The sequence below is a fragment of the Acanthisitta chloris genome, unplaced genomic scaffold (assembly GCF_000695815.1).
Source record: "Acanthisitta chloris isolate BGI_N310 unplaced genomic scaffold, ASM69581v1 scaffold14340, whole genome shotgun sequence".
Lineage (NCBI taxonomy): Eukaryota > Metazoa > Chordata > Aves > Passeriformes > Acanthisittidae > Acanthisitta > Acanthisitta chloris.
The window spans coordinates 7,228-33,374 of NW_008650023.1; the positions used below are offsets into that span (position 1 = coordinate 7,228).

Consider the following 26,147-nt stretch of genomic DNA (forward strand, 5'->3'; position numbering starts at 1 on the left):
AGCTGTTTTCCCTTTGTGCCCCGCTGTGCCATTTCTGTCTGAGCTGGCGACAGACAGTGCGTGGTGCCACCTTTAAGGGCAGGTTGTGCCTTTTGAAGCATTCTTCAGCTCGTGCCATTCTTGGTAATGGAGAGCAGAGAAACTGTGGCTGCCCCTGCCCTCGTGCAGCCTTGTGTACCTCTGTCTGCAGCTCAGTGGCTTTGACCCTTTCTCCCTGTGCTCCATCTTTCTGTCACAGCTTGTCCCCTGGGCCTTCCCTCTGCGTGGCTGCTCTGCCTCGCTGCTCCGACTAGCCAGGTCTGTCCTCCCGCCCTGCCCTGCCTGCAGCACTGCTCTGGGGGCAGCACCAGTTTCCTGTGCTGCTGCCTGGGGGTAGCCCCAGCAGGGGATTCCCTGTGCCGCTGCCCTCCCTTCGGATGAACTTAAACCCCTGAGTCCTCACTGAAACACGTTTTTTAATGACATCCAACACCTTGCTAACAGCTGGTTTAACACAGGCAGAGACTGTGGCTGCAACTTAAAACTAGTTTTACATTTGATCTGGCCTAAAGTGTTGGAGCTAAAGCCATTCATGTTTTCTTGCCATGAGGCTTCTCTCTGCCAGCTGCAAGTGGCATTCCAAATTGTGTCAGGAGACCCTAGCACCCGTGGTAGCTGACAGCCATGGCAGCTTTCCAACATGCTTCCTATCCGTTTTGCAGGTGTAGCAATGATGCAAATAGTCAGCTGCCCGTATGTAAAGACAGTCGCTACCACCAAGACCGGTAATTTCCAAACCCATCCTAGTTCGTTTTGTCTGTAAGTTGGCATGGTAGTGAATGTGGTTGTTTCTTTTATTTCTTTATTTCCTTCCCCACTTGAATGACTATATATACTTTATTTTCAAAGCCAGTATAAATGCAAATAGCCTATTTGGCCAGGAAATGACTTCCCCAAGTAACTGTTAGTGCCAGCTCACTCTGTCCCCAACCGCCAGAACAGTTTTCTGTAGCCATTGAGTTCTGTGACGACTGTGACTCTCATGCCCATACTAGTGCCTAGTTTCTTGTGTGGGTTTTGTTTTCTGCTCCACACGTGCAGTGGCTGCTGTGCTGCATGTTGTGTGCGTGTCTGTGTGTCTGAGTGTGAACCTCATATCTCCACTGTGGGTTTAAGACAAGTCTCTCACTGAGAACACACCATGGCAATGTGCAGTGTGTGCTTTTGCACTACTTACAACGAGACTTTCTCAATGCTAAAGGCTCAAAATTATGGTCTCATAGTTCCAATCTATCCAATTGGTTGTTCTAGAACTTGTCATTCCAAATCTGTTCATCATACCCAGTTTGGGAGAGATAACAGGAGAGTGCAGGATTCTGGCTTTCTGATCTTTGGATATTTCCTTGCCATTTAGCTGTAGGATTTCAGCAAAATGGTTTTCCTCAACCAGTTTGCAGTACTAAACAAACCCAACAATCTGATGCTGTTTCATTCTCATCAGGTTTTGTCCAAGGCTCTGAATTAATGCCAGTGTTTATCAGAGTTCTGCTCTGTGTTCTGTGGCTCAAATTCAGGCCACTGCTGCCTGTCTGAGGAGCAGTAGGAATATCTCTTTAACTAACAGCATAATTAAGAGTGGAGTGGATTTAAAACAGTAATCATTTGGTACAGATATGTGATAAAGACTTTTAAAATCAATAGAGCACTGAACTTTGGAATATGAAATCAAATATCTAAAAGCTAACAAGCTTGGTGCTCTGCAGAATTACACATTAATTAAAACAAAAGGCCTTCTAATTTGCCTGGGAGTGGGCATTCCTTTCTGAAGCAGAGGAAGGTACAGTGCCTCTCTTCCAGTTTAGCTTTGGAAACAATCCTGTTATGGGGTGGTTATTTATAAGTTAGGATCGTGCTAGGTGTTGGTCCTTGGGTCTTGCATTGACACTCACTGTTTTCCTTCCTTTTTCCTTTCTTCCCCTTCCCCAGGAGTCCTGCCAGGCATGGCCCCCCCTATCGTGCCCATGATCCACCCCCAGGTGGCCATCGCGGCCTCCCCCGCCACGCTGGCCGGGGCCACCGCTGTGTCCGAGTGGACAGAGTACAAAACTGCGGATGGAAAGACCTACTACTACAACAACAGGACCTTGGAGTCCACCTGGGAAAAACCCCAAGAACTGAAGGAAAAAGGTAACTTGGGATTTTTCACTGCAGCTGCAGACAGGGAACATTGCTCAGACCATTTGTAGCTGTCTGAAAATGCGAGTGAGAACATTCCTAGTCCCTCCTCTCCCTTAAGAGTACTTTGAAGTTCTGTTTGATAGTTTCGTAGTATGTTAAGGGTTTGGAATGGACCTTAGGGATCATCCAGCCCCAACCCCCTGCCCTGGGCAGGGACACCTCCCACCAGAGCAGGTTGCTCAAGGCTCATCCAACCTGGCTGTGAACACTGCCAGGGTTGGGGCAGCCACAGCCTCCCTGGGCAACCTGGGACAGTGTCTCACCACCCTCACAGGGAAAACTTCTGCCTGAAAAGAAGTTTATAAATATCCATGTCTTGAATCTGAAAGCTGCAGTTTGTTTCCCACTGTATTTTGAGAGTGGTTCTAGAGCTGCTCCCAAAGCCTGTGAGTTGGGTAAGTACATGTTCCTGTGCCAGCAGGCAGTGAGTGCCTCACCTGCACCTGCCTGTGAGAAGGTTCCAGTTGCAGATAGAAAGTGAGGGAGAAAGGCAGTTGTTCTAAGGGCTGTAAACCAGGAAAAAATGAAAATCGTTGTGCTGCATTCTGTATCTTCAGAAACTAAGTGTATAAACACATCTGGAGTGTGAAGTAAAATAGCATCACCTCTCCCTGTCTGCATCCCTGCCCTGCTCTGGCCGTGTGCCACAGCTCATGTTCGTGTGGGAGGGAGATGGTTCTAGGATCATAAAGGAGAGGAAGGGGCAGAAATCCTATGCCTTTTATTCTGTTTATAAATTCTTTCAAGGAAACAAATCCAAATAGCTCTGCCTTTTGTTGTCTGCTGAATTTTGAGTTACAAGAGATCTTTGGACAATGCAGGACAGTCGCACAGTTTGATCCATGCCCATCGTGAGTGGATTAAATAGTAGGTCTTTTTACCAAGGTGAAAACATCTAAGACAGCAAATGCTAGTTTTGCTGAGAAGAGATTATTCATTTTATCCTTTTTTCCACCAAGTGCAGAGCAATCCCCAAGTGATTCTCCATTAGTTGTCTCTGATTTGTGTTACTTTTGTCAGCAACGTTTACAGTCTGAAAGCGATCCTCGGTGCTGCACTGGTGGTTGCTGAGTTTATTGCTGTTTCAGCGGTTCTGGTGGTACCCTTCAGTCAGCTTTTCAGTGTGATAGCTGCCTCACTGTATTTCAGTTCCCAGTAAGTAGATCTTAGCACAGGAGATAACCACAACCCTATAGTCAAACACTGTAGAGCCCAAGAGGGGCAGAAAGTGGTGACAGTACATCAAAAGAAGTTTTGGGTTGTTGTTGTGCTTGGGAAATTACACCAATAAAAAGAAATTTGTTGTGGTTCTGTATTGTTTTTTACAAAGACTCAGGAGGATTCTGTCTTTATTTAGAAAAAATGGAAGAGAAGGCCAAAGAGCCAATTAAGGAGCCCTCAGAGGAGCCTTTGCCAATGGAGACAGAAGAGGAAGAGCCGAAAGAAGAGCCTATAAAAGAACTGATCAAGGAGGTAAAAGCCCTTGACCCCAGCAGTCAGTCTGGCCCCACGTCCCACAGCTGTGTGGGTGCACCTTAGCCCAGGCAGTTGGCAGGAGCCATGGTTTGTGATTCCAGTTCTTAAATTCCTGGAGGATTTTGAAAGCCTTCTCTCTGGAGTCAGAGCTTTCTGGGTTGTGTTAGGTTCTTTTAGATAAAGGAAAAGGGACCTTTAAAGATACAGAGTATGAATTAAGAAATGGGGCACAAGTTAGCTCATTACATAGACTTGATATTCTCTTGCTGATCTTGAGGTGCTCAGAAAATGGAACTTGTCCTGAATGTCTGAAATATTTAGCAGCTTTTTCTCTGTTTCTTTCCTTCATTATTTTGGACAGTTTGACACAAAGCTCACATGTTCTCCATGTGCTGTAACTGCTAATTTTAGGCTGTTAGGAACATGAGTCCTAGAAAGGTCTGTAGTGTTCACAGTACACAAGAGAAACTCTTTCCTTGGAAGGTGTTTTGTTGTGCTGAACAGTTCCTGAGGATGCTGAGGGGTGTTTGAATGAAAATTAAACCTTTTATCTTGATTTCTGTGAACTTCAATGTAGGCAAAAGCACAGAAATCAGTTGCTGGTTTTGTTGCCTCTCCACCCTGTTTACTGCTGAGGTAGTTGTCAGTTTGCTTATCTCTGCTGCTAAGGCTGTTGCAGGTGTTCACTGTTCGTACTCTGTGTCTCGTTTGCAAATAAATTCATTCTAAGAGTACGTGAAGCTTTCTGTGTGAGAAATGACACCCTTGCCCCTGTGTCAGGGCCTTCCTGGGTTTCCAGGATCTGGGAAGGCATTGAAGTAAGGTTTTGCTGAAGTCCAAAGTTAAGTCAGTGCTTAGAGGTTTTGGATTTGACTGCAGAGCAGCAGCTGCTGTTGCAGTTCCAGTGCTTCTGCTCCAGTGTGGATGAGGTGTCCCTGTGAGCTGCTTGGCAGCTTGGTTTCACAGTACTTGTGCTTGTTGCAAACAAGGTAGTTGCTGTATAATAAATAATTATCCAGCTGTCACTGCCTGATCCTCTAACTTGTGTTTTCCATGAGGAGCCGAAAGAGGAAGAGATGACGGAGGAGGAGAAGGCAGCACAGAAGGCCAAGCCTGTTGCCACCACCCCCATTCCAGGCACCCCCTGGTAGGTAGCTGCTGCTGTGGGACTGACACCTATCAGGAGGCTGCTGGGGAGTTAGGACAAGTGGTGGTGCGTGAGGAGCCTGTCCCAGACACCGTCGGGTTCCTCTGGCCAGCACTGCCCGTGCTGTGCCAGCCTCAGCAGGGCACGTTGGCCCCTCTGCTGCTCACTGCCTGCAGTCCTGGGGGTTGGTCACCAGGAGTTCACATCCCAGCCCTTTCATCTGCCACCAGTTCCTCCTGATCTGGTATGAAGTACTGGCCAAAACCCAACCCTGGGCTTCCCTCGCACTGTGCCTCAGGAGCCAACAGCTGTGGCTTCAGGCCAGAATGAGGGTGGTTTTTAACTTGGCTCAGAAATTGCTCAGATGCCCATGTGTGTGTGATGTCATGAGGAGGTGACCGGCTGCAGTGTATGTAAATCATCTCTGTGTTTGCATGACCAAGGTAAAAGTCTTCCTGAAGGGAAAGGGATATTGTTTTGGTTTTTGTGATTCAGCTTTTCTGTTACTGTTTGATATTTAAAACCGTCTCCCTTCAAACTGTCTCTGTGATTGTTATTCCACCACTCACAAAATTCTGGCAGAGTGGTTAGGTGGCTCTTTCTTGTGTTTCGGAGGGCATTGAAGAGATGAGGTGTGTTTTACCCAAATGCTGATTCCACAGAAACATTTTTCCAGAGGAGATCTGAGTATCTAATCTGGTCTGTCTGTGACCATGGTGCTTCAGGCTGTGAGCATGGTAAGAGGTACACGGGGAGTGGAGACAAAGGTAACCTGAGCCCCTCTGTGCCCTCTGCAGGTGTGTGGTGTGGACTGGGGATGAGCGAGTGTTCTTCTACAACCCCACGACGCGGCTGTCCATGTGGGACCGACCCGACGACCTCATCGGCAGGGCTGACGTGGACAAAATCATCCAAGAGCCTCCCCACAAAAAAGGAATGGAAGAAGGAAAAAAGCTTAGTAAGAGCAGCCTTATTGCTCCTTAGGAAGCCTGAATATGTCAGAGTTACAGAATCAGTCAGGCTGGGAGGGAACACAGTGGGTCATCTGGTCCAACCTCGCTGCTCAAGCAGGACCATCCCAGAGCACGTGGCTCAGGGTCAAATATAACTTATCACTTGTTCTGCGTTGATTTCCAGAACCTGTAACATTTAAATAAGTGACAGAAAGGTAAGGACATACTGAAAATGTGTATAACTCTGGAGTGCAAGAGCTGGTGGGAATGCAGATTGCAGAGTCCTTCCCCTTTGGGGAAAACAGTCCATTGAAGAAAGCAGGTACTGTTTTGCTAAATGCCAACAGGCTGGAACTCACAGTTTTTACTGACTCTAGAAGTGATTGTGTGGGTTTTATAAGCAAGGGGCCAGAAAAGATCAATCATAATTAGTGGGTTGAGAATGAGTCCTCACAGAGGAGGACCTAACTTAGAGACCATCAGCTGGAATAGGGTTTGGAAACAGCTGCCAAGAGCAGAGAGCATTCAAGAGGCTGCTGAGATGAGATTTCTCTCTGGCTAGAAGTCTAGTAAATGATCCTTGGATGGCATGTGGCCTTGGAGGAGAGCAAAGCACAAGATCAGGAGATCCAAATGTGCTTCATTAGACTGTTTAGCCTGAGTTTTTTTCCCTGGAAATAAGAGGTCAGTGTTGGCTGTTTTAAATCCTGAGTTGGCCCAAGTCCACTGGTGCTGGGCCACGTTGCCCCAGTGTGACTGGGAGCAGCTGAGGACCTTCCTGGGTCAGAACACGGCTGTGCATGGGACTTCACTGGTAAAGTACAGCTTTGCATCAGCGTAGAGTCTAAAGTATCCCTGCAATCTGTTGCAGTCAGAGAAGAGCACGAAGCTGCAGAGGAAGCAAACGAAGATGAGCCTATTAAGATAAAAAAGCGCAAGTAAGTGTTTGCTCTTTCAGTGCCAGTGGTCTGTGTGGGTGAAATACCTGGAGTTTGTCACCAGAGCCGTGTGTGTTGTGCCCAGCAGAGCAGGAACTGAGGGCTGGTGAACACAGCCATCAGTTTTCTGCTGCTCAGCAGCTCAGGTGTTTGTATTTCCCTGAGACGGCTGAAACCCTTGCAGAGAGGAAATAGCATCTCTTGGAAGTCATTTGAAATGGAAGTAAGTGGTGTAAGCCGGCGAATCCAGGGAATATTTTGGGTGCCGGTTGTCTTAAATAGCTTCTGTAGTTTGTTCATTTCTGGGTACGAGACTTTGTTGCCAAAAAATCCAGCCATCTAGATCCTCATAGTGGTTTCCCTATTTGCACTCTGTCACAGAGGTTTGATGGTTTGGTTTAGGACTTCTGTTCTGGTTTGCCTTTCACCAGTGCTGGGTGTGATACAGTGATGTAACAGTGTTGTCTGTGGCTGTCTGCTCGTAGCACATTGTGCAGCTCTTGCAGTAGGGGCTGGGAGGCTGTTTGGGATGCAGTGTTTGCTGTTAGTAAACCCAGAGCAGCAGCCAGCACACCTGCTGGAGTGCTTGTGTGCACAAACAGCTCACCTGTGCCACAGCATTCTCGGCTGTCCTTGACCGAAGTGTTCTCCATCTGAGCAGACTCCTCAGTGCCTGTGGCCCTGAGCAGGAGATCAGAACATTAGTGCTTTTGGTGTACAGTCTGTTTGACATCTGGCCAGGCCTTTGAACACAGCCACAGTGTGCTGGTGGCTGGGAGTCATCTGCTGGCACTGGAGGGGTTGGGAATACCGTGGCTCTCGAGCACTCGGGATGAAAGCATTCATATCCACATCTGAGAGTGGCTTTCATTGTCCACCCTGTCCTGCAGTGGGTCAGTTCAGACCTACAGGGCTGGTGTTTCACTTCTCTAGTGACACTGTATGCTTGTTTCTTCAGGAAAGACGATATCAAAGACATTGATTCTGAGAAGGAAGCTGCCATGGAGGCTGAGATTAAAGCTGCTCGGGAGAGAGCCATCGTCCCGCTGGAGGCTCGGATGAAGCAGTTCAAGGACATGCTGCTGGAAAGAGGGGTCAGAAACCTGTGTGTGAGGAGGGGGAGAGGGAGGTTTGGGTCAGACACCTGTGTGTGAGGAGGGGGAGAGGGAGGTTTGGGTCAGACACCTGTGTGTGAGGAGGGGGAGAGGGAGGTTTGTGTCAGAAACCTGTGTGTGAGGAGGGAGAGCCTATGGCAGCCTCCATCATCGATGAGTGATGAAAAGTCCAGGATGAGTTTGTTTCCCCCTTTTCATCAGTGTCCAAGAGTCTTCAACTGAAACTGTACAACTTCTGTATGTTTGAGGAAACTGAATCATTGGTTTAAATCAGAGTTCTTTTCTTTAAAGGTTTCTGCCTTTTCAACGTGGGAGAAGGAGCTGCACAAGATTGTGTTTGACCCTCGTTACTTACTGCTTAACCCAAAAGAAAGGAAACAGGTAAAAAAAGTCAAACTCTCTCCCCATCCAGACACAGCTACCATGGGTTTGTCTGAGTCCTCAGTCTGTTTCTGTTCCTGCAAACCTTCCAGGCTAATCAGTGTTGCAAGGGATTTTGTCATGGTTAGGGTTCGTCTGGAAACGGAAGAAAGCAGCAAGGGAAGGAGTTTGTAGTTGGTTTATTTCCTGTGGTTGGAAGATCTCGTATTTTATCACAGTGAAAGCTGTATGTGTGCAGAGAGCTGCCAAAGCCTGAATGAAATGGTGAGAGTCACCAGTGTCTCTTCACAGTTTTGTCATAGTGAATAATTAGCCATTTATTTAAAAAAAGTGGTTGGGGAAAAGCTGAAGTGCATTTTTATTGGTAAGTAAGTTCTCACTTCAGCAGCTTTTCTTCAAGAAAAAAAAAAGTAGGGAAACAGAACACAGCAGTGTCTGAAACATGGGACCCAGGAAAATGTAAGGCTTCCGCCCAGGTCCCAGGTGGTGTGTTAGGCACAGCACCTGCAACAGCTTGGAGGCATTTCCATATCAAAATAGAGAGTCCCTGGCCCTCCCTTCTGCCTCAGTTCTGTGGTGACAGGAGAGGGAACAGGAGAGAAGGGCACAGTGGGGTTGTCCCTCCCTCCTGCCTTGAGCTGCTGTGATCCAGGTGTGTGTTGGCCGTGGGTGACTGGTGTCTCTGCAGGTGTTTGATCAGTATGTGAAAACCCGAGCCGAGGAGGAGCGCAAGGAGAAGAAAAATAAAATAATGCAGGCCAAGGAGGACTTCAAGAAAATGATGGAAGAAGCAAAGATCAATCCAAGGTAGGAGCTTCTTTGTGATTCGTGTGTGTAAGCTCTGCGGGAGTGCAGGGTGTTGGGTGGTGTTGGGTTGATTAACCTTGTTCAAAATGAGCAAAGAGGAGAAAAATTATCAGATGTTGAAATCTTCTTTTGTCTGCTTGTATTCACCTAATCCATGAGGTAATAGAACTTGTGATTTATGACAATGTGCATGTTTATAATGATGTGCATGTTTATAGTGAGGTATATCTCAAGCTGAAGAAGCCCCAGCCTGCTGCCTGGACTGGGAGAGAGGCCTCAGGACCCACCATAGGCTTCTTCAATAACCTTCCTTCTTCTTAAGGGTATCAGTAGTCTCTGAGAGTATTAGGGAGGTTTCTTGGGTTTGGAAGGGGCTGCAGGGATGTTTTTCTGGTTGCAAGGTATGTTGATAACCATATGATAGAATGTTCTGGTTGCTTTAATACAGCAGTGGTTGCACCCCCCTCACATTCAGCCCCCCTGGCAGTGATCAGAGCAGGGGGATATCAGTGAGCCTATTAACATCCAAGGGTTCATTGCTGGGATTGTTTGTTTCACAGGTTCCTCACAGAGAGGCCATGAAGTGTGTGCTTATGTCACCAGATGTGCCCTGCAGTGTCCTCTTCCACCTTCTCTTGGCTCATCTGGCATTAACTCTTTTTCAGTGAAATAACACTTCGTTTGTTTCCCTTCAGCTCAGTTTTTTCCAGTGGCTCGTGTTGGAAATCTGGTGAAAGTCAGTGTTAACTTTTAAACTGCTTCAGGTCTGACTGCTAACTCAGTGGTAGGCTGAGAAGAATGAAGGCATGGAAATGCTTTGAGAAAGTGACGTTAGCTGTAGTATGCTCAGCTCCCAGCGTATCTCCAGTGTGTCGTGGTGGGGCTGATTCTTTGCCTGATGATGGGCTGGGGTGGGAGAGAGAGTTCCAGCTGAAATACTGTCTTGTTTAATCTTATCCTTTGTCTTCTGGTTTCAGTGTTTGTCTAAAGATATTGCTGTACTTCTGTGAGTGCCAGACTGGTTTTTATCATCTCAGTCCAACATGCTCAAGAGTTTGTGTTCCACTTCACTTGAGCAGCTCTTGTTCTTCAATCTAGCTGTACATTCACTTTCTAACCCTTTTGAATAAGCTACCAAATTCTCTTCTTGTTTCAATTTACCCTACAGCAACAGTAGGCTGGATTTTCCAAGTCTAATTATTTCCATGCTGTGATGAAAACATTCGTATGATTATAAGTGTCTCACGTATTCTTGGGGCCAGATTTGCATCAGAGCTTGGAAAAAGCACAGTAGTGATTTTTTTCCGAGGTAAGTGGCAGTACTGTACCTACTGCACAGGTTGGAATCTGGCCCTGGAGGTGAGAGAACGGTCAGGGAAGTGCTGTGGGATGACGGGTCCAAAGCCCAGGAGTGCTGCCTCTGCCCATAGTGGTCGAAGGGGTTTCAGCTCTGGTGTGAGATCAGGCTCTGCACTCTAGGGGGAAGAGCTGGTACAGTCAGTGTCCTGTGGGGACTCCTACCACAGCTGGTTTTCTTGGTGAACTCTTAGCATGGTTTGGCTGCAAGTGAATGCACCCGAGGCTTTCGGTTTCACAGCTGTGAAATACCTGGACAGACTGGTGGCTGAACTGCTAACCCACAGAAAGAAGAGTTGTGTAGACAACTGAGTTGTTTTCATTTCTTCTCCTTGGTTGCACGGTGGTCTCTCTCCACACCTGCCCATTCCCAGGTGGCTGTGTCTGAGCAGACCAGCCACCCCTGTCAGTCTGACAACACCTCTCGTGTGTGCTGGCTCCTCTGGTAGAGTTCATGGTCAAGCAGCTCTCTAGTGAGACCATAGGATTTGCCTTTTGGGTTGTTGAAGTTGTGCTCTGGCATGTCTTGCAGCAGAGGAAGCATTTCCCTGCTAAAAAATGCCAAATGAGTTCACTTGCCATTTTGTTGCAGAACTACTTTTAGTGAATTTGCAGCCAAGCATGCTAAAGACTCGAGGTTCAAGGCAATTGAAAAGATGAAAGATCGAGAGGCCTTGTTTAATGAGTTTATCACAGCGGCAAGAAAGAAGGAGAAGGAAGACTCGAAGACCAGGGGAGAGAAGGTAAGGGGACTCTTGAGTTCCAGCAGTGTGAGTGGTGTGAGTGAGATGGGACAGAGCCTCCCCCGAGCCACAGGCCTGCGCTTTCCTAGAGGCGTCGCAGGCAGCGCTTCGCGGCTGTCCCCTTGGCCTCCTCAGCTAGGTCAGGTTTGCAGTTTTAGTGACTCTTCCATTGAGTTGTGTTTATTTATGAAGCTCAAGTTTGCTTAAATAATGACACTTTTATTCATTTACCCAAGCAAGTAACGTTATCTTAACTGGAGTCGTGCTAGATTTTTGTTTTTTAATTAAGTTCTATTATCCTGAAGCATGAAAAGCAAAAGGTCTTGTCCTGTTTGGCTGGAACCCAGAGCTGGCCACTGCCCCTCTGCTCCCTCAGTGGGGGCAGGCCGGACTGGCGATTCCCTGAGGGTACTCCAGTTAACGTTCAGACAGTTCCATGTCCTCCCTCCCCACCTCCAGCAGGCACCTGGGGGCTCTTTGGTCCCTGGGTCAGTGCTGTGGCCTGCAGACTGCCATGTGTCAGTTACGGGGAGCAGCTCTCCCTGCCCAGGGACCCCCAGAGGGTCACCAGGACCTGGGGCCCCGTGCTGCCGCGTCCCGTGTGCGTGTGAGTGCAGGTCACCTCTGAAGCCAATCATTTGGGACTCCTGGAGCGCTTGCAGGGAGCTGCTGGGGGCACTGTCCTCCTTCAGGGAGCTCTGCATGTGTTGGAGTGCTCTGCTCTAACGAGGTTCTCACACACGTCGCCTTGTTGCTGCTGCTCCCCGCAAATGATTGTGCTTTCAGAGGGGGCTGAAGTAGTTCAAAACTAGATTTTGCATTTTGATTGTGAATATGGAATTTTAAAGCATTTTTGCAGCTTAATAGTGCAGTTGAAGACTTTAAAAGTAAATGCTAGTTTTGTTGCATGACTGTTCTAAAGTTGCAAAGTTAAGAGATTGTGTTTGTTTGCTTTGAATAATGTTTTTCTTTTCTCCAAAAGCCTTTTGTAACCATTTTATGTATTCTGTTTTATAACAAGTGGATAGACTTTACAGTTATGTGCTGTGCGGCCTGTCAATCAGTTCAGTCTGACAGCTGTCAATCACTGACACGCAAATATTATGGGATTCCCTAGTGAGGAAAGCATTGGTATCTCTGTGTGGTGACTTTAGCCTCCCGCAGCTCCGGTACTTTACATTTTTTTAGTCTTTTTCCTTGTGAAGTGATGAGAGTTGTACCTGCAATGTGTTAACTGCCAAAAAAAGAGTTCTAAATACACCTGAAATGTTTTCAGCCTTATTTTCCTTTGATTTTCAAAGTGCTTAAAACATAAGAGAAAATTTAAGGCATTTAACCTGAAGCTTTCTCAGTCTGTTGTAAAAGTCCAAAATCTTTGCTCAGGGAGGATCAACCTTACAGAAATCTCTAACGTAAGGGGTTTAGATTGCATGAAGTTGGATTTTGCCTCGTGGGGTTATGGCTTACGGGATGGAGCTTTTCCGGTCGCTGGTTTTACTCCTGTGCCCAGTTGCAGTGAGTGGATCTCGTGCCAACACTTCTGGGATGGCAGAGAGGAGGAGCACATGAGGGTTTGGGGTTCCAGGGCGGGGACTGTGGCAGGTAACAGTGACCAAGCTGCTCCTGTGCTGTCCCAGGGCACAGCCTCGTTCCGTGTCCCGGGGCGAGCCCTGCAGCCCACCCGTGCAGAGCTCCTCACAGCTCTCCTGGGCAATGCTCCACGGGGTCGAGCCCTGTGCACAGGCACACGGAGCTCTCTATCCTGGAGTGGGACCGGAAAAGGCTGTTCCTTGGTGAAATGCTTCACTTTCAATTTTTTGAGACATTTTCCCCTTTTTCTAAAAAAATGGAAAATGACCTAGCAACCCTGTGCTGTGTACAGGCACCTGATGAGGGTAAAGTTGTGCTTTAGAGCACTGAGGCCTTGAGTGCCATTGGTTTTCCTCGGGAGGGAGTTGGCACTGTCCTCCTGGTCCCTGTCCTGTAGGGGCTGGTGAGGCTGCAGCTGGACCCACTGGTAGCTGCTGAGCCAGGCAGGAGGGAATGAGGGAAACTGAGGTGCCACGGGGGCCATGCAGCCAGGCAGGAGCTCCCAAGGGATCTGAGGGGTGTCCCTGGTGCCCGTGCAGCCAGGCAGGAGCTCCCAGGGGCCCAGGGGTGCTGCTCCCTGCAGCCTGTGGTGGTGGCCTCGGGTGAGGGTTTGGGTGGCAGCTGGTGCCATGGCATGCCCAGCAGTGCTGCAGGTGTGGAATACACTCTGGAATACATCCATGCACTGGAGCTTGGAGATACCCTTACCTTAGAGACTTCTGTAGTCACAGCTGGGAGTTGTTTGGTTTCTGACTAATGTTTCAAAAGCCATGGCTTAGAAAGCTTCACATTTCAATACTGCATGCATGTTTAAGATGTTTTGAAACAGCATACTTAATTTTACAATGAATAAACAGTTTGCTTAGCATTTTGTTGAGCTCTTTAAGATAAAGCAATAGTGCTGTAGCTGTAGCACAATGTCCCGCTGGCACTAACGGGCTGTTCTCTGACCTCTGCTTTACTGTCTTAGTCTCCTTTGGCATAGCAAAGAAAGAGCCTTTAAAGCCTTTTATGTTTACATGTTACTGCTGTGAAGAACTAAAGTTGTTGGTGGGCAGGGCTGCAGAATGTTGGTGCTGACCTTCACTGAGTTCCTGCATTCTGTAGCTGCAGAGGATGGGGAGTGCCAGGCCCCTGGAGTGTGCTCCCTGTCTGGGGGAACCTCAGTGCTCTGCAGCTGAACTACCTCTGCTACTTTCCCTTTCTGAAGGGATGAGGGGAGAGGAGTAGCAGTAACGCATGGCCAGCCCTTCTCCTGGATCTGGGACTCTCAATTGATTGGTGTGCCACAAGGCACGTGGAGGGTTTGGTCCGTGCCCTGGCAGAGCGTGGGGGCTGCGGAGGCAGCACCTCTGCCCTGCCTGCAGAGCCTGCAGCCCTCGCCTCGCCCCAAGCCCAGCGGGCTGGAGTGCCAGGGTGCCCTGGGGTTTGCAGTGCAGCAGAACAGGGAGCTCAGCACCCCAGACATCGAGACACCTCAGGAAGGCACAGTGGTTGCCCTTACAGCTGCTGGTTGCGCTGAAATGAGACCTGGTACATTGATCCTCTGGCAGCCCCTGCAGAGGGGGGTTGTGGACAGAGTGCTGACATGCCATTTCCAACTGAAAGTGTAGACTAAAATGTTTCCTTAAACTTTTACATATATATATATATGTCCATCCTAAGTATAATTTACTTAATTGCCAGACATGGGTAATTATTGGTTAGAACCATTTGAAGTGCTCTTTGTCAGCAAACCCAAGCATTAACCTCTGTTCACTGTATACTTGGAGGATGAATCCATAAGCACTCCAGAGCCCTGGAGTACTGATGTGCAAAATGCTATCATGTGGCATCAATAACCTGTTAATTTGATACATACATAGAAAAGCTCAAAACCAAGCTTAAATTGGAGTAAGCAGTAACTGTATTGGTGGATCATTCTTTAAAGAACAGAGTTTATCTCAGATGCAGCAGATCACCTTTTGCTTTGGCAAAATTTTCCCAAGGGACAGTGCACTTGGGCTATAGTTGTGGCTCAGTCAGGGTTTACTGATTTCCCTAAAATGCAGTGGTTTGTAATGTTAATGTGCTCCCTGGAGGAGGTAAGTCGACTCCTTTTTTCATAAGAAAATGAGGCGTCAAAGTGTCTTTCTCAAGTGTTGTCTTTCTGTTTCTGTCTGTGCAACAGATCAAAATGGACTTCTTTGAGCTGCTGGCAAACCACCACCTGGACAGTCAGTCTCGCTGGAGCAAAGTGAAGGACAAAGTGGAGACTGACCCGCGGTACAAGGCTGTGGACAGCTCCTCACAGAGGGAGGACCTGTTCAAGCAGTACATCGAGAAAATAGCCAAGGTCAGTGTGGCTGTGGCTGTGCTGGGGGTCCGGGGCTGCCTGTGGGGCAGGCTGAGCTGTGCTGCAGGGAATTCCATGCCAGAGGAGCCCGGGATGGTGTCTTGGCACTTCTGTCCCTGATGGGAATGTCTGTGGGACGTGCCCATGATATCTGGGAGGGTTTATCTCTCGGAGCCTTCCCCAAGGCCACGGGTTGTAGAAATGGCTGTAAAACCTCAGACACTGCAGGCACCAGGTGCTCCTGGGAATAGTTGTTCTGTGCCCAAAGTCGTCTCTTCCTGTGTAACCCTGCGAGGCCTCAGCTCAGCTCTCGGAGCAAACTCTTGTGACCTGTAGATCCCAAATCCCTTGGAAGTGCTTTGTTCCAAGCTCCCTTTGGTTCCCGGGGTGGAGGTGGTGTGTGGCCTCGCTGAGGGCAGTTTGCTGTCGCCCGTCAGAACTTGGACTCGGAGAAGGAGAAGGAGCTGGAGCGGCAGGCGCGGATCGAGGCCAGCCTGCGGGAGCGAGAGCGGGAGGTGCAGAAGGCTCGCTCGGAGCAGACCAAGGAGATCGACCGCGAGCGGGAGCAGCACAAGCGCGAGGAGGCCATCCAGAACTTCAAAGCACTCCTGTCAGACATGGTGAGGCTCCCACGGCCCCTCAGGCCCTCCCGTCCCTGCGAATGCCTTTGGCGCTCGGAGTTCAGCGCACACAGGGGTGGAGTCCCCGTGGGAGTTCTGCCTGGGGTTCATCGTTCCTTGGTGTGTTAAGGGGTTGGAATGGAGCTCAGAGACCCTCCAGCCCCAACCCCCTGCCCTGGGCAGGGACACCTCCCACCAGAGCAGATTGCTCAAGGCTTCATCCAGCCTGGAATGAACACTGCCAGGGTTGGGGCAGCCACAGCCTCCCTGGGCAACCTGTGCCAATGTCTCACCACCCTCACAGGGAAAACTTCTGCCTAAAGAAAGGGTTGGAAGAGATGGCTTTGCACTTAGGGCTCACATCCTGGTGCTGCTCTCCAGGCTGGAAGCAGGGCACGCCTGGTGTCCCTGAAACAGTGATCTCCAACATGTCTTTCCAAGCACTGCAGAGGACACAGTGTTAGAGTGCTGGGATTGCTGCTGGGGAGAATGCTCAGGCAGGGCTGTGGGACATCTCCTGTGCTCCGAACCCGTGCAGGAGTCCTGCCACTGCCTGCTCCGTGCTTGTGGGGAAGTCTCCTCTGAAGAACTGGGGTTGACCTTCTGTCTCAGCCTTAACTTTAAACGAGATCCAACCCCAGTCAGCATGTGAGAGCCGTTGGGGCCCTGCAGGCAGTGGGGGTAAAGCGTGCGCTGTGTGCCGCAGGTGAGATCCTCGGACGTGTCCTGGTCCGACACCAGGAGGACTCTGCGCAAGGATCACCGCTGGGAGTCAGGGTCTCTCCTCGAGAGGGAGGAGAAGGAGAAGCTCTTTAACGAACACATTGAGGCACTTACCAAAAAGAAGAGGGAACACTTCAGGCAACTTCTGGATGAAACTTCAGCGGTAAGAGCTGTCAGTGTTCAAGCTGGAAATCTTAGCAGCTCATTGGGCTTTCTCTCTTCCTGTTTTTCTGTCCCATTTTGGTTTGAATTGGGTTTATTTCCAGGGCTCCTTTGCTTCACCACTCCCTTTTCTCCTTTGTACGAAAATTTGTGCTTTATATTTCCTGATACCTGGAGTGTCCCTTTGGAGAAAATTTGTGCTTTGTGTTTCCTGATACCTGGAGTGTCCCTTTGGTTGAACATCCAGTGCATTTACACAGAGACTTCTAATCAGTGATCTGTTCATCTCCTTTTGATTTCTTAGTCGCTGAGTTAATTGACACTCCTCACTGTCTGCCTTCTGGCTCTTTCAGATTCCCAGGGTGTTTGCCTTAATGACTGTTCGTATAATCTTACCCAGTTCACCTGGTTTGATGTTCTCCTGCTTTACCTTGTGCTGCCGAACCTGAATTTGTGCTCCTGAATTTGTGCTCTGCACCTCTGGTTCTGTGTACTGGGGGTTCAGTGAGGCTTGCTACACTTTAGTTCTGTGCCACCTCCATGCAGATTTTAACCTGGAAGTTCTTACCTCATTTTAAAGCATTAGTGAAAAGTGTTTAGAACATGAAGCAGATTTGTAGTGCAGTAGAATAAAGTTGCAGACTGAGGAAAGTTGAGGTCATTTTTAACAACACATTCATATACATAAATATGTGCTAGACAAAGACTTTGGAAAGTAAATGATATTTGGAGGACTTTAACCTGAAAATGCCATCTCAAAATACAAAAGAAAAGTCAGTATATAAAATCATCTAATTGAAAGTACAAATGTGATAGTAATAATAGTCAAAACCCAACACTAAAGTACAGCAAGAGCTTTGTCAGTGGACTTGGGAGATACAGAAAGGTCTCAGAGATGATGTTTGCACTCCTCACTCAGTTAACTGTTTTTGCTTCTTTTGAAAGATAACTCTAACATCAACATGGAAGGAAGTGAAAAAAATCATTAAAGAAGACCCCAGGTGCATTAAATTCTCCTCGAGCGACAGGGTAAGTGGTTTGTGTCTGCTCCCGCCCAGTCTGGCACAGGGTACAGGTGTGAGCTCAGTGGGTCCTGCCCTGTGGTCACAGGTCTCAGGAGCTGAGTAAGGACAGGTGTAGTGGACATACAGTTGCTGCTGTGTCAGTGGTTTCAGCTGATCTTTCCCCTTCCAGAAAAAGCAAAGGGAGTTTGAGGAGTACATCCGAGACAAGTACATCACTGCCAAAGCCGATTTCCGGACGCTGCTCAAGGAGACCAAATTCATCACCTACAGGTGAGGAGGACTCTGCTTTCGTTGTGCTTTGCCCGATGAACAGCAGTACACTGACCTCTCTCGTCTCCTAGCACAGATTGATGTCTAAGTCACATTTTCACAGCCTTCCATAGCCTGTCAAAAGCTTAGCCTGCAGCAGCTGGAGGGTTCTGTGTGCTTTGTGTTGGTGTTGCTGCTGCTGACAGTGCCATCTAACCCGCCCAGGTGTGAGGTTTGTGTGGGCCCAGGAGCTGTGCTGGGTGAGCAGTGCTGCCTGTGTTCCATGTGCTCCAGGCCAGCGCTCAGGCCTGGGTTAGGTTCAGGAGGGATCACTGAAGTGAGGACTCCCCTCAGGACTTTGGAGTAGACAGCAGAGAAGCATTGGCTCCACTTAAGTTTTATGAAACTGAGCAAACGATTTGCCTGGTTTCCGTGGGGGATCTTGGTGGAAGCTGTGCCTCACTGGTGGGTAGTTAGGAAGCAGCTGACTTGTCCCCTCAGTGTGGGCGATGACAGTGCTGGTACAGCACGTGGGGTGTGGACCAAAACGAGTTTCCATCAGAAACACGAGTTCACATAAAGAGGAGGAAATGAAACCAGTCCCTTGGCGCCTGGCACGTGGTCCCTCGTGCTCAGCACCAGCCTGGGCTGGGCTCTGGAGCAAGTGCTCTGAGATGGAGCTGTGGGCACAGCTCACTCATCAGCTGGGACTTCCACATCCAGATTCCAGTTGTTGGCCTCGTGGAGGTGCTGAATTTAAAGTGCTTATTATTATTTGTGCTTATTTATTATTATTATGTTTTAGTCTCTGGGTGTTAGACTGTGTGCAGCGCATGTGGTGCTGAGACGGCCCTGGCAGCCACTCAGCCTTCGCGTCGCTCAGCCCGCGCAGCACAGGAGCAGGCTCTGAGCCCTCGTTTGCTGTGCAGAGAGCTCTGTTGGACACCCTGACACGGTGCCTTCCTGGCACAGAGGGTGGGCAGCTCCCTGCCCTTCCCTGTCCCTGTGCTCCCTGTGCTCCCTGTGCTCCCTGCCCAGCCACATCCCGAGCCCCGTGGGGCGTCCCACACTCCAGCGCTCGCTCTCTCCTTGCTCACAGATCCAAAAAGCTGATCCAGGAGTCGGATCAGCACCTGAAGGACGTGGAGAAGATCCTGCAGAACGACAAGCGGTACCTGGTGCTGGACTGTGTGCCGGAGGAGCGGCGCAAGCTCATCGTGTCCTACGTGGACGACCTGGACCGGCGCGGGCCGCCCCCGCCCCCCACCGCCTCCGAGCCCACGCGCAGGACAACCAAATAGTCCGAGGGTGTCTGTCAAATCCTAACGCTTGCATGAGCCATCTGTCAGGTTACACACATCCATTGCCGTGAATATATTCAAACATCTGAGGAGCAGAGGCAGAAGCAGCATTTGTGAACATAAATTGGTCTCTGGGGGGAGCGACGTTAGCGGGGTCCGTGAGTGAAGCGGGGCAGGGCTGGGCTGGTGGCTGTGTGAGGGGAGGGTGTCTGTCCCGGGGTGTTCCTCTCGCAGCGTGTCAGTCCCAAGGAGGAGTGTGCTGTGTTGAGCGTGTCCTACGTGTGTGCCACCAGCTGCCTCATGGTTCCTGCAGTCCCTGGGAGAGGAGGTGACACGCCGTGTCTCGTAAATTATTGATCACTGACAGCCACGCTCTGGAAACAGCAGTCCCGGTTCTCTCCTTCCACCCTTGGGAGCGGAACCAAATCCGTTAACGGGGTCAGAGCTGAGCAGGGCGCTGGGACCCGGAGACCAAAGCAGGTTCGTTCACAGGCTGCTCTGTTCCTGCCCCAGCCATTGGTTAGCAGCAGTCAGGTTGCTCTGCCCACGTGAAGATCTGTCTGATAACTCTGCTCTGAGCTGGAGGCTTGTGGTGCCTCCCCAGGTGACTGAGCAGGACGGGACGGTTGTACAAACACATTTTTATTTACGATAAAGTGATCTTTACATACTTCTGGATTAGACTGCGGATTCCCTCTCTGGGCAATTCTTGTAAACTATACTCCTGTTTTGAATGTTAAACTTGTGTTTCTAAAGTTTAATTTTGAAATGTTGGGATTGTTCAGTTTATGTATTTGAACTACAATAAACCAACCCTTTTTATATATGGATTGTACAGGCCTAATCCCGATTTCTGTTGGATTTTGTTGGACTTGTGAATTTACGAGTAAAGCAGACGACTCAAGCGATGCTGCCTTCATTCTTGGCTGTGTTTGGCACAACAGGGCCCGTGGCACTGAGCGGTGTGGGGTCAGTGTGTGGGCAAAGGGATGAGCGTTGGGTAGGGTAGAACATGGTTAACTTGTTCACTACGTGAATGAGGTGGCTATAATTTTAATTGATCTGGTTTATGGTGACCAGATGTTCATTAGCATTTATTTATCTGCTTATTCTGTGGATAAAGCAATTACACCCACGCCAGGCCCCAGGGCAGGAGGTGCTGCTGGAGGATGTGCTGATGGTGTGTGACACCACGGAGCTTCCGCAGGGACAACCTGGGGGATCCTCATCCAAAGGAGGGGGTCAAGGCATGTGGACACCTTTCCCAGCAGTGGGCCCAGCCCAGCCCAGCAGCTCCCCTGGCCAAGCACTCACAGCAGGGCAGAGGTTGAATTTGAGCGAGCTTAGGGAAAGGGAAAGGAAACTCCTGATGTTGGAAAGCCAGACTCATTTCTGCCCTGTGCAGCAGCCAGACGCAGCACCCCAGGATGTGCTGCAGCCCAAGAAGCAGAGCCAGGGCTGGGTCTGTGCTGCTTCAGTCGATGAAGGTCCTGCAGTTAGAGTGGAGGTGAGTGTCTGAGGAACATCTTCCTGACAGCACAGTCCGTGCCCTGCGCTGCTAATGAAGGGCTGTTGTTTAAATTCATCCCTGGGAACGGCCCAGAATTAGGACAGGACTGGGGAGGGACCAGCAGCTCCTCCCAGGGCTGTGAGTCCCGTGGTGTGTCCTGCTCAGCAGGGGAGCTGTGGGTGCCCCCACCCCAGCCTGGGACACTGCAGAGCCACCGTCCCCGCGCAAGGCACAACAGGCAGCGACTCCACACACACACGTTTGGGACAACTTTACTTCTGACACCTCAGCACAGCTTTCCTTACAGAGCCAGAAAAGAGCATTTTCTTATAAAATGGTTCGTTTACTCCTGCTATTGTATTTACCAGGTCATTTAAAAAAAAGGTTGCTCCCGAAAGCCATCCCTTGGGATAGATCCGTGTTTGGCGGTGCGGGGCCGGGATCCTGCCGCGGCCCTGGGCGCTCCTGGCAGTGCCCTCCACGGGCTGTCCCGGGGCAGCCCAGGGGTAACAGGCGTCAGGTACTTGCGTCGCACTGCAGGAAGGTTTCAGATTTACTGAAAATCCAGTCCTTTCTATCAAACAGTCGCTCAAGTGACAGAGGGACCTGACCAGTCTGTCGAGCGGAAAGAGGCAGCGTCGCCATGCAAAGAGAAAGAGTTACTGGTTTATTGTTATCATCACTGTTATCATAGTGTAGGGCTGCAGACAGCCTCTCTCTGACACAGTCAGGGGCTAACAGCAACATATGCTTGGATTCTTTTTTTAGAAGGTCATAAATTAGCAACTTATACTTCAGCTTTAAAAAAATTGAATAAATAAATAAATTAAAAAAAGAAAGAGAAGAGAGATAGAAAGACAGACAGAGAGACAGTCACAACATGCAAGAGCTCACAACAGAAGGAAGAAAATGACCAAAGCAAAGCCCAGAACTGCAGCAGAGCCCAGGGTCGGTTTGGTTTGCGATCAATGCAGGTTGGAAGCATCGTTTATAAAGGTATTTCATATACCAAAGAAGGCACCACAGTATCTACAAAGCCAAATCCTCAGGAGGGTTCTGGGGCGGGGGCAGCCTGGCTGGAGCAGACACATCTGGGGGTGCAGCACATCCCCCCCTTGAGCTAGTCCATTGCAAAACTGAACTTTGCCATTGTAGGTTTGGTTTTGCTGTCCCTGTTGGTAAGACAAAATCATTGTAATAAAAAGACAAAGGTGGAAAATGGCAAAGGGAGGCGACGTCCAATCTTCAACGCAGCAGGTGGAATACATCTGGGGTCGGGTTTAAAGCAACGGGAGCAGGACCACAGTGTGGCACCCCCACAGCTCCTCCCCAGCCCACAGCCCCCACGGGCCCCTCGGGGGTCACTGCCACCTCAGCGCTGGTTCTGGGGACACGAGACAGCCAAGTCCGACCCCCCTTACTGCCCCACACCACAGCTCAGCTCTCCCCACGCAGGTCTGGTGTCTGGGGGGTGCCCCAGTGCTCCTCTGCACAACCGAGGCCTGCAGAGCAGGAACTGAACAATGAACAGGAAGGAAAGGGGGAAAAAAGAGAGAAAGAAAGAAAAGAAACAGTTGAAACCGTGTGTTTACTAGTATCAGTACATGGACTCCCAAGGAACACCTGGTCCTCTTAGTTAACCTTGTCCTGGAATATGTACAGGTTGTTGGTGGCTGCCACGGCGATGATGTTCTCGGAGGGGTGCCAAGCTGTGTGCAGGATCTTTTTGCTAAAGTCCAGACTGTCCACGCTGATCTCGTCTTTCCTGCGCTTGCCACCCACGCAGACCTTGCGGGGCTTGAGGATGGCGCGGGGTTTGCTGTTCTCCCGCGACGCCTCCAGCGTCACGTCGCGCTTGGTGTTGCGGTCGAACATGCGGAAGAAGTTGTTGTAGGAGCCAGTCATGATGACACTGTTGGGGGGAAGGACGCTGGTTTTCACACCTTTTCAGAGGCAAACTGCAGGTACCCAGAGGCAGACTGAACATTCACAGGCATAACGGGGTTTGGGTTAGAGTTGCAATTCGTCTCACGCCCATTTGTGCTTCATCAGATCACTCTGATGGCTCAGACAAAAGTCCAGCCCTGCCAGGTCAGCCAGCCTCACGTGTTTCCTGCTGCCCAGCTTGGCATCAGTCACACCTGGAGACTCACCATCCCCAGATTTGGAAATCTGGAGCTAAACCCATCACCACCCTCCTCCAGCTGTGGGTGAAACAAAGCGGGAACTGATCCTGTCCAGGAGCGAGCAGAACACTCGGTCATCCCTGGCAGCACTCACATACAGGCTGCAGGTGTAGGTGGTCCCTGTTGCACCTCTCCAGACCCCTCACCCAGCCAAAGGGGCTGCCACCGGGGCCTGGGCCCCCCCCGGGCTGTCCCGGGCCAGCCACCCTCCCCTGTCGGAGCCGTTCCAGACGCACTCAAACTTGTCGAAGATGCAGTCGTTCTCATACAGTGAGCAGAGCTTGCTGCGCAGGTAGTCGTGGACCTGTGGGTGGGAGGGACACTGACCAGCACAGCCCAGTGCCTGGCAGACCCAGCCCTGCACTCACTGGGGGCTGACGGACCTGGCCCAGCGCCGCGCTCACTGCAACGATGGCAGCACTGGACACTGCCTGTGCAGGGGACACAGCAGCACTGGACACTGCCTGGGCAGGGGACACTGCCCGTGCAGGGGGCACAGTGGTCACCCTGTGCTCTCCCACAGCCACTGCTCTACTCTCAGCACCTCCAGCCATGTTCCACACACAGCTTGGGCAGTGCCAGGGGACATCCCCTGGCAGCAGGGACAAGGCAACTGCTCTGCACAACACCTCCCATCTGGCCCTCCTGGCTACCAGCACCTGAGCTCCCCCTGCTCACCCACTCCAGTCCACAGGGAGAGCTCACCAGGCCACTCGAGCCCACATTTAACAGTTTGTTCTGCTCTCCATCACCCAAAGGCACAAAGGTCCCACCCACCAGGTGCGTACCCACCGCTCCTGCCCCCAGCCCGGAGCGCGGCGCAGCAGGAGCTCCGAGAGCACCAGGCTGGCCATGGCACTCACCTGGTAGGTCTCAATGGGCCTGTTCTCCATGTTCAAGTCCCACACCTTGACAGTGAGGTAGTCCCGGGTCATGATGTACCTCCCACTGTGGCTGAATTTGACATCAGAGATTGAGGAGATGATCTCAGAAAAAAATGACCGGTTACTTGGGTCTTCAGGCTCTTCGAAAACTGTGGAGGAGGAGAGGACAAGCCCTGGCATCAGCTGCAGCAGGAGCTCCCTGATCCCAGCCCAGGGACCCAGCACCCACCCCCAGGGCCACGCTGCCCTGAGCAGGAGGGATCACTGGTCCCACGGACCTGCAGCCAGCCCCAAGGCCACGTGCCCTGCACAACACCATACCAGCACCTGTGTCTGCTCAGGTCTATCACTCCCTCACTGCACCCTGAGGCTGCAGCAGGGGGGAAAAAGGCCTGAAGTGCAGGTACAAACGATTTCTACAGCACAGAAACAGCACTGCCCACAGCAGGACCCAGCACTGGAGCCTTTCAGCACCAGCAGGCACCCGGAGACACGTCAGGCTTTTTAAATAGGAAAAGTGACATCGGCAAGAGAAAATAAAGATCTGAGTCAGCCTGAGAGCATCTGAACCCTGGACTTGTCTCTGCTGCAATCATCCCAGTTTGCTCACACCAGGTCAGTCAGCACAGTGTCCAGACCCATACCTGGTCCAGCACAGAGGAGCCATCAACTCCTTAGAGCAGCCAAGAGGTCAGGCCTGGCCGGGGTTACCTGTGCCAGTCACCTTGCGAGGGCCAAGGCACTGGTGCCTCTGGCACTGGGCAGACCCTGCCCAGCCCTGGCACTGGCAGCAGTGGGGGCTGTGCTGGGAACTGGGGTCCCAGCACACAGGTGGTGCTGCCCAGACTCCGGGCAGGTCTGTGAAGCAAAGGCAGCAGTTGGGCAGAGCAGGGGCTTGGGACAGCTATTTTTGCTTCAGGCTGAAGGCTTTTGTGTGGCTTTGCTCCTGCTGCTGAAGCAGATCTGTGCTGCTGAGCTCATGGAATGGATTTCTGAGCACTAATTCTCTCTTACACAACAACCCTATTTTCTCTGGCACTGAGTGGACACTGCCCTGCCTGTGCCAGCGCGCTCTGCCAGCCCTCCCTCCTTCCCCAGCAGCCTTCTCAGCCCCCTCTGCATGGGGACCAGACCAAACCCTGCGATGGCCCCGAAGAGCTGCACAGGCTGTGGGGTGATCCTGCTCCTTGGGGTCCAGCAGCTTTTCCACCCCGTGCCTGGGGAGCTGCAGCAATGCCAAGTCTAGCTGGGACCCCACAGAGCAGGTATCCCTGTCAGCTCCTCCTGTCCCCACGGAGCAGACATCCCTGTCAAAGCTGCTGCTCCTTCAGGCCAGCTCAGTGCTGGGGGTAACACAGATGTCACAGATCGCTAGAGCCTCAAAGAACGTGGGCAAACAAACCTTAATAAGCAAAGCACCATCAGAGTTGCCCCGAGCAGCAACGGCACCACCTACATAAACCTGGGGGACATGGAGAGCCATCCTCTGCAGTTTTATTAACACTGACGGTTATTAAACGTCTCCATTGGCAGATTTGCTCCTAAAGCCAATGTTGCTTTTCATTTTGAACTTTGATGAACTGTCTCAATTTCGACTCCCACATCTGCTGAATGGGAATTGACTGCCTGGTGCTCTGGAGGGACGGAGGGGAATCAATCAGGAGATGTCACGAGAGAGGTCACACCGAGAGGGATGCGCTGCGGCCGGCGCGGCACCGTGGGCTGGTGGGACCAGGCAGTGCCCAAACAAAGGGAGATGCCAGAGGCTTCTGCTACTGAAGAGGCAGGAAAATGAATTTTCTTTGCTCCTTAACTGTATTCCAGTTTTCAGCGTGAGCCGTCGCTGTGAGACCGTAAGGCACGGCTGGGAAACGTGGGAACGGACAGGTGTGCTTCTGCAGGATTTGGGAAAAATGGTGGTGTTTGGCATTTCCCAATCTCCCACAGCAATGAGCTTTCCTGTCTCCTTTACTCAGGTTAAAAACAGGTTGGACGGCACCCACGGCTCAGGAGCAGCACCTGGGGTGTAACTGCCACGGCCCAGGAGACCAAACCCAAACCCATCAGGGACTCCAAGCCCAGGTGTGTCCACGCGCTGCCTCTGTCGGGCTCTCGTGCCCGTGCACTCACACTTGGCGTGGCGGTCGCAGAGCGCCGCGGTGCGCATGTCGCAGAGGCGGATGGTGCCCTTGCTGCTGCTGTAGACGAAGGTGTTGCAGTGATGCGGGTGGAACTCTGCAGCCGTGATCACCTCCGTCAGCTCCTCCATGTTGGCAGGCTTGATGTTGCGCAGCCCCCGCGGCCCCGCCCGCCCCCCGCCCCCCTGCCGGTCTCCTCCTGCCCCAGCTCTGCGGCTCCTCTGGGCACCAGGGCTCCTCTCACCCCACACCCCACACCAACCACTGCCTCTGGGCACCAGAGCTCCTCTC

General features: G+C 50.9%; 2 protein-coding genes across 2 annotated transcripts in view; one reads left to right on the forward strand and one right to left on the reverse strand.

Annotated features, from left to right (window-relative positions):
- TCERG1 (transcription elongation regulator 1) overlaps positions 1-19,138 on the forward strand; it is a gene marked incomplete at its 5' end in the record, with an annotated part of 24,985 nt that extends 5,847 nt beyond the window's left edge. Inside the window, 16 exon segments of the mRNA XM_009083348.1 lie at positions 702-764; positions 1,966-2,166; positions 3,575-3,690; positions 4,755-4,840; positions 5,638-5,798; positions 6,665-6,731; positions 7,690-7,825; positions 8,138-8,227; positions 8,916-9,034; positions 10,983-11,133; positions 14,894-15,058; positions 15,496-15,678; positions 16,385-16,564; positions 17,509-17,592; positions 17,758-17,858; positions 18,937-19,138. Coding sequence (XP_009081596.1) covers positions 702-764; positions 1,966-2,166; positions 3,575-3,690; positions 4,755-4,840; positions 5,638-5,798; positions 6,665-6,731; positions 7,690-7,825; positions 8,138-8,227; positions 8,916-9,034; positions 10,983-11,133; positions 14,894-15,058; positions 15,496-15,678; positions 16,385-16,564; positions 17,509-17,592; positions 17,758-17,858; positions 18,937-19,138 — 2,105 coding nt within the window.
- A 3,142-nt stretch (positions 19,139-22,280) lies between these two features.
- PPP2R2D (protein phosphatase 2, regulatory subunit B, delta) lies at positions 22,281-25,999 on the reverse strand. The gene is made up of 4 exons (XM_009083321.1): positions 25,849-25,999; positions 23,698-23,867; positions 23,041-23,138; positions 22,281-22,560 (listed from the first exon to the last, which is right to left on the reverse strand). Exons 1-4 carry the CDS (start codon positions 25,985-25,987, stop codon positions 22,281-22,283), a joined length of 687 nt encoding a protein of 228 aa, XP_009081569.1. The 5' UTR covers positions 25,988-25,999.
- Between the last annotated feature and the right edge of the window lie 148 nt (positions 26,000-26,147).

What these genes read in the sequence shown, in the direction of transcription:
- PPP2R2D (XM_009083321.1), bottom strand. Translation starts at nt 25,987, where the DNA reads ATGGAGGAGCTGACGGAGGTGATCACGGCTGCAGAGTTCCACCCGCAT. An exon ending in CTGCGACCGCCACGCCAAGT is followed by an intron (nt 23,868 to 25,848) that starts GTGAGTGCACGG and finishes CCTCCTCCACAG; the next exon opens with TTTTCGAAGAGCCTGAAGAC. An exon ending in AACGGCTCCGACAGGGGAGG is followed by an intron (nt 22,561 to 23,040) that starts GTGGCTGGCCCG and finishes TCCCCCCAACAG; the next exon opens with TGTCATCATGACTGGCTCCT.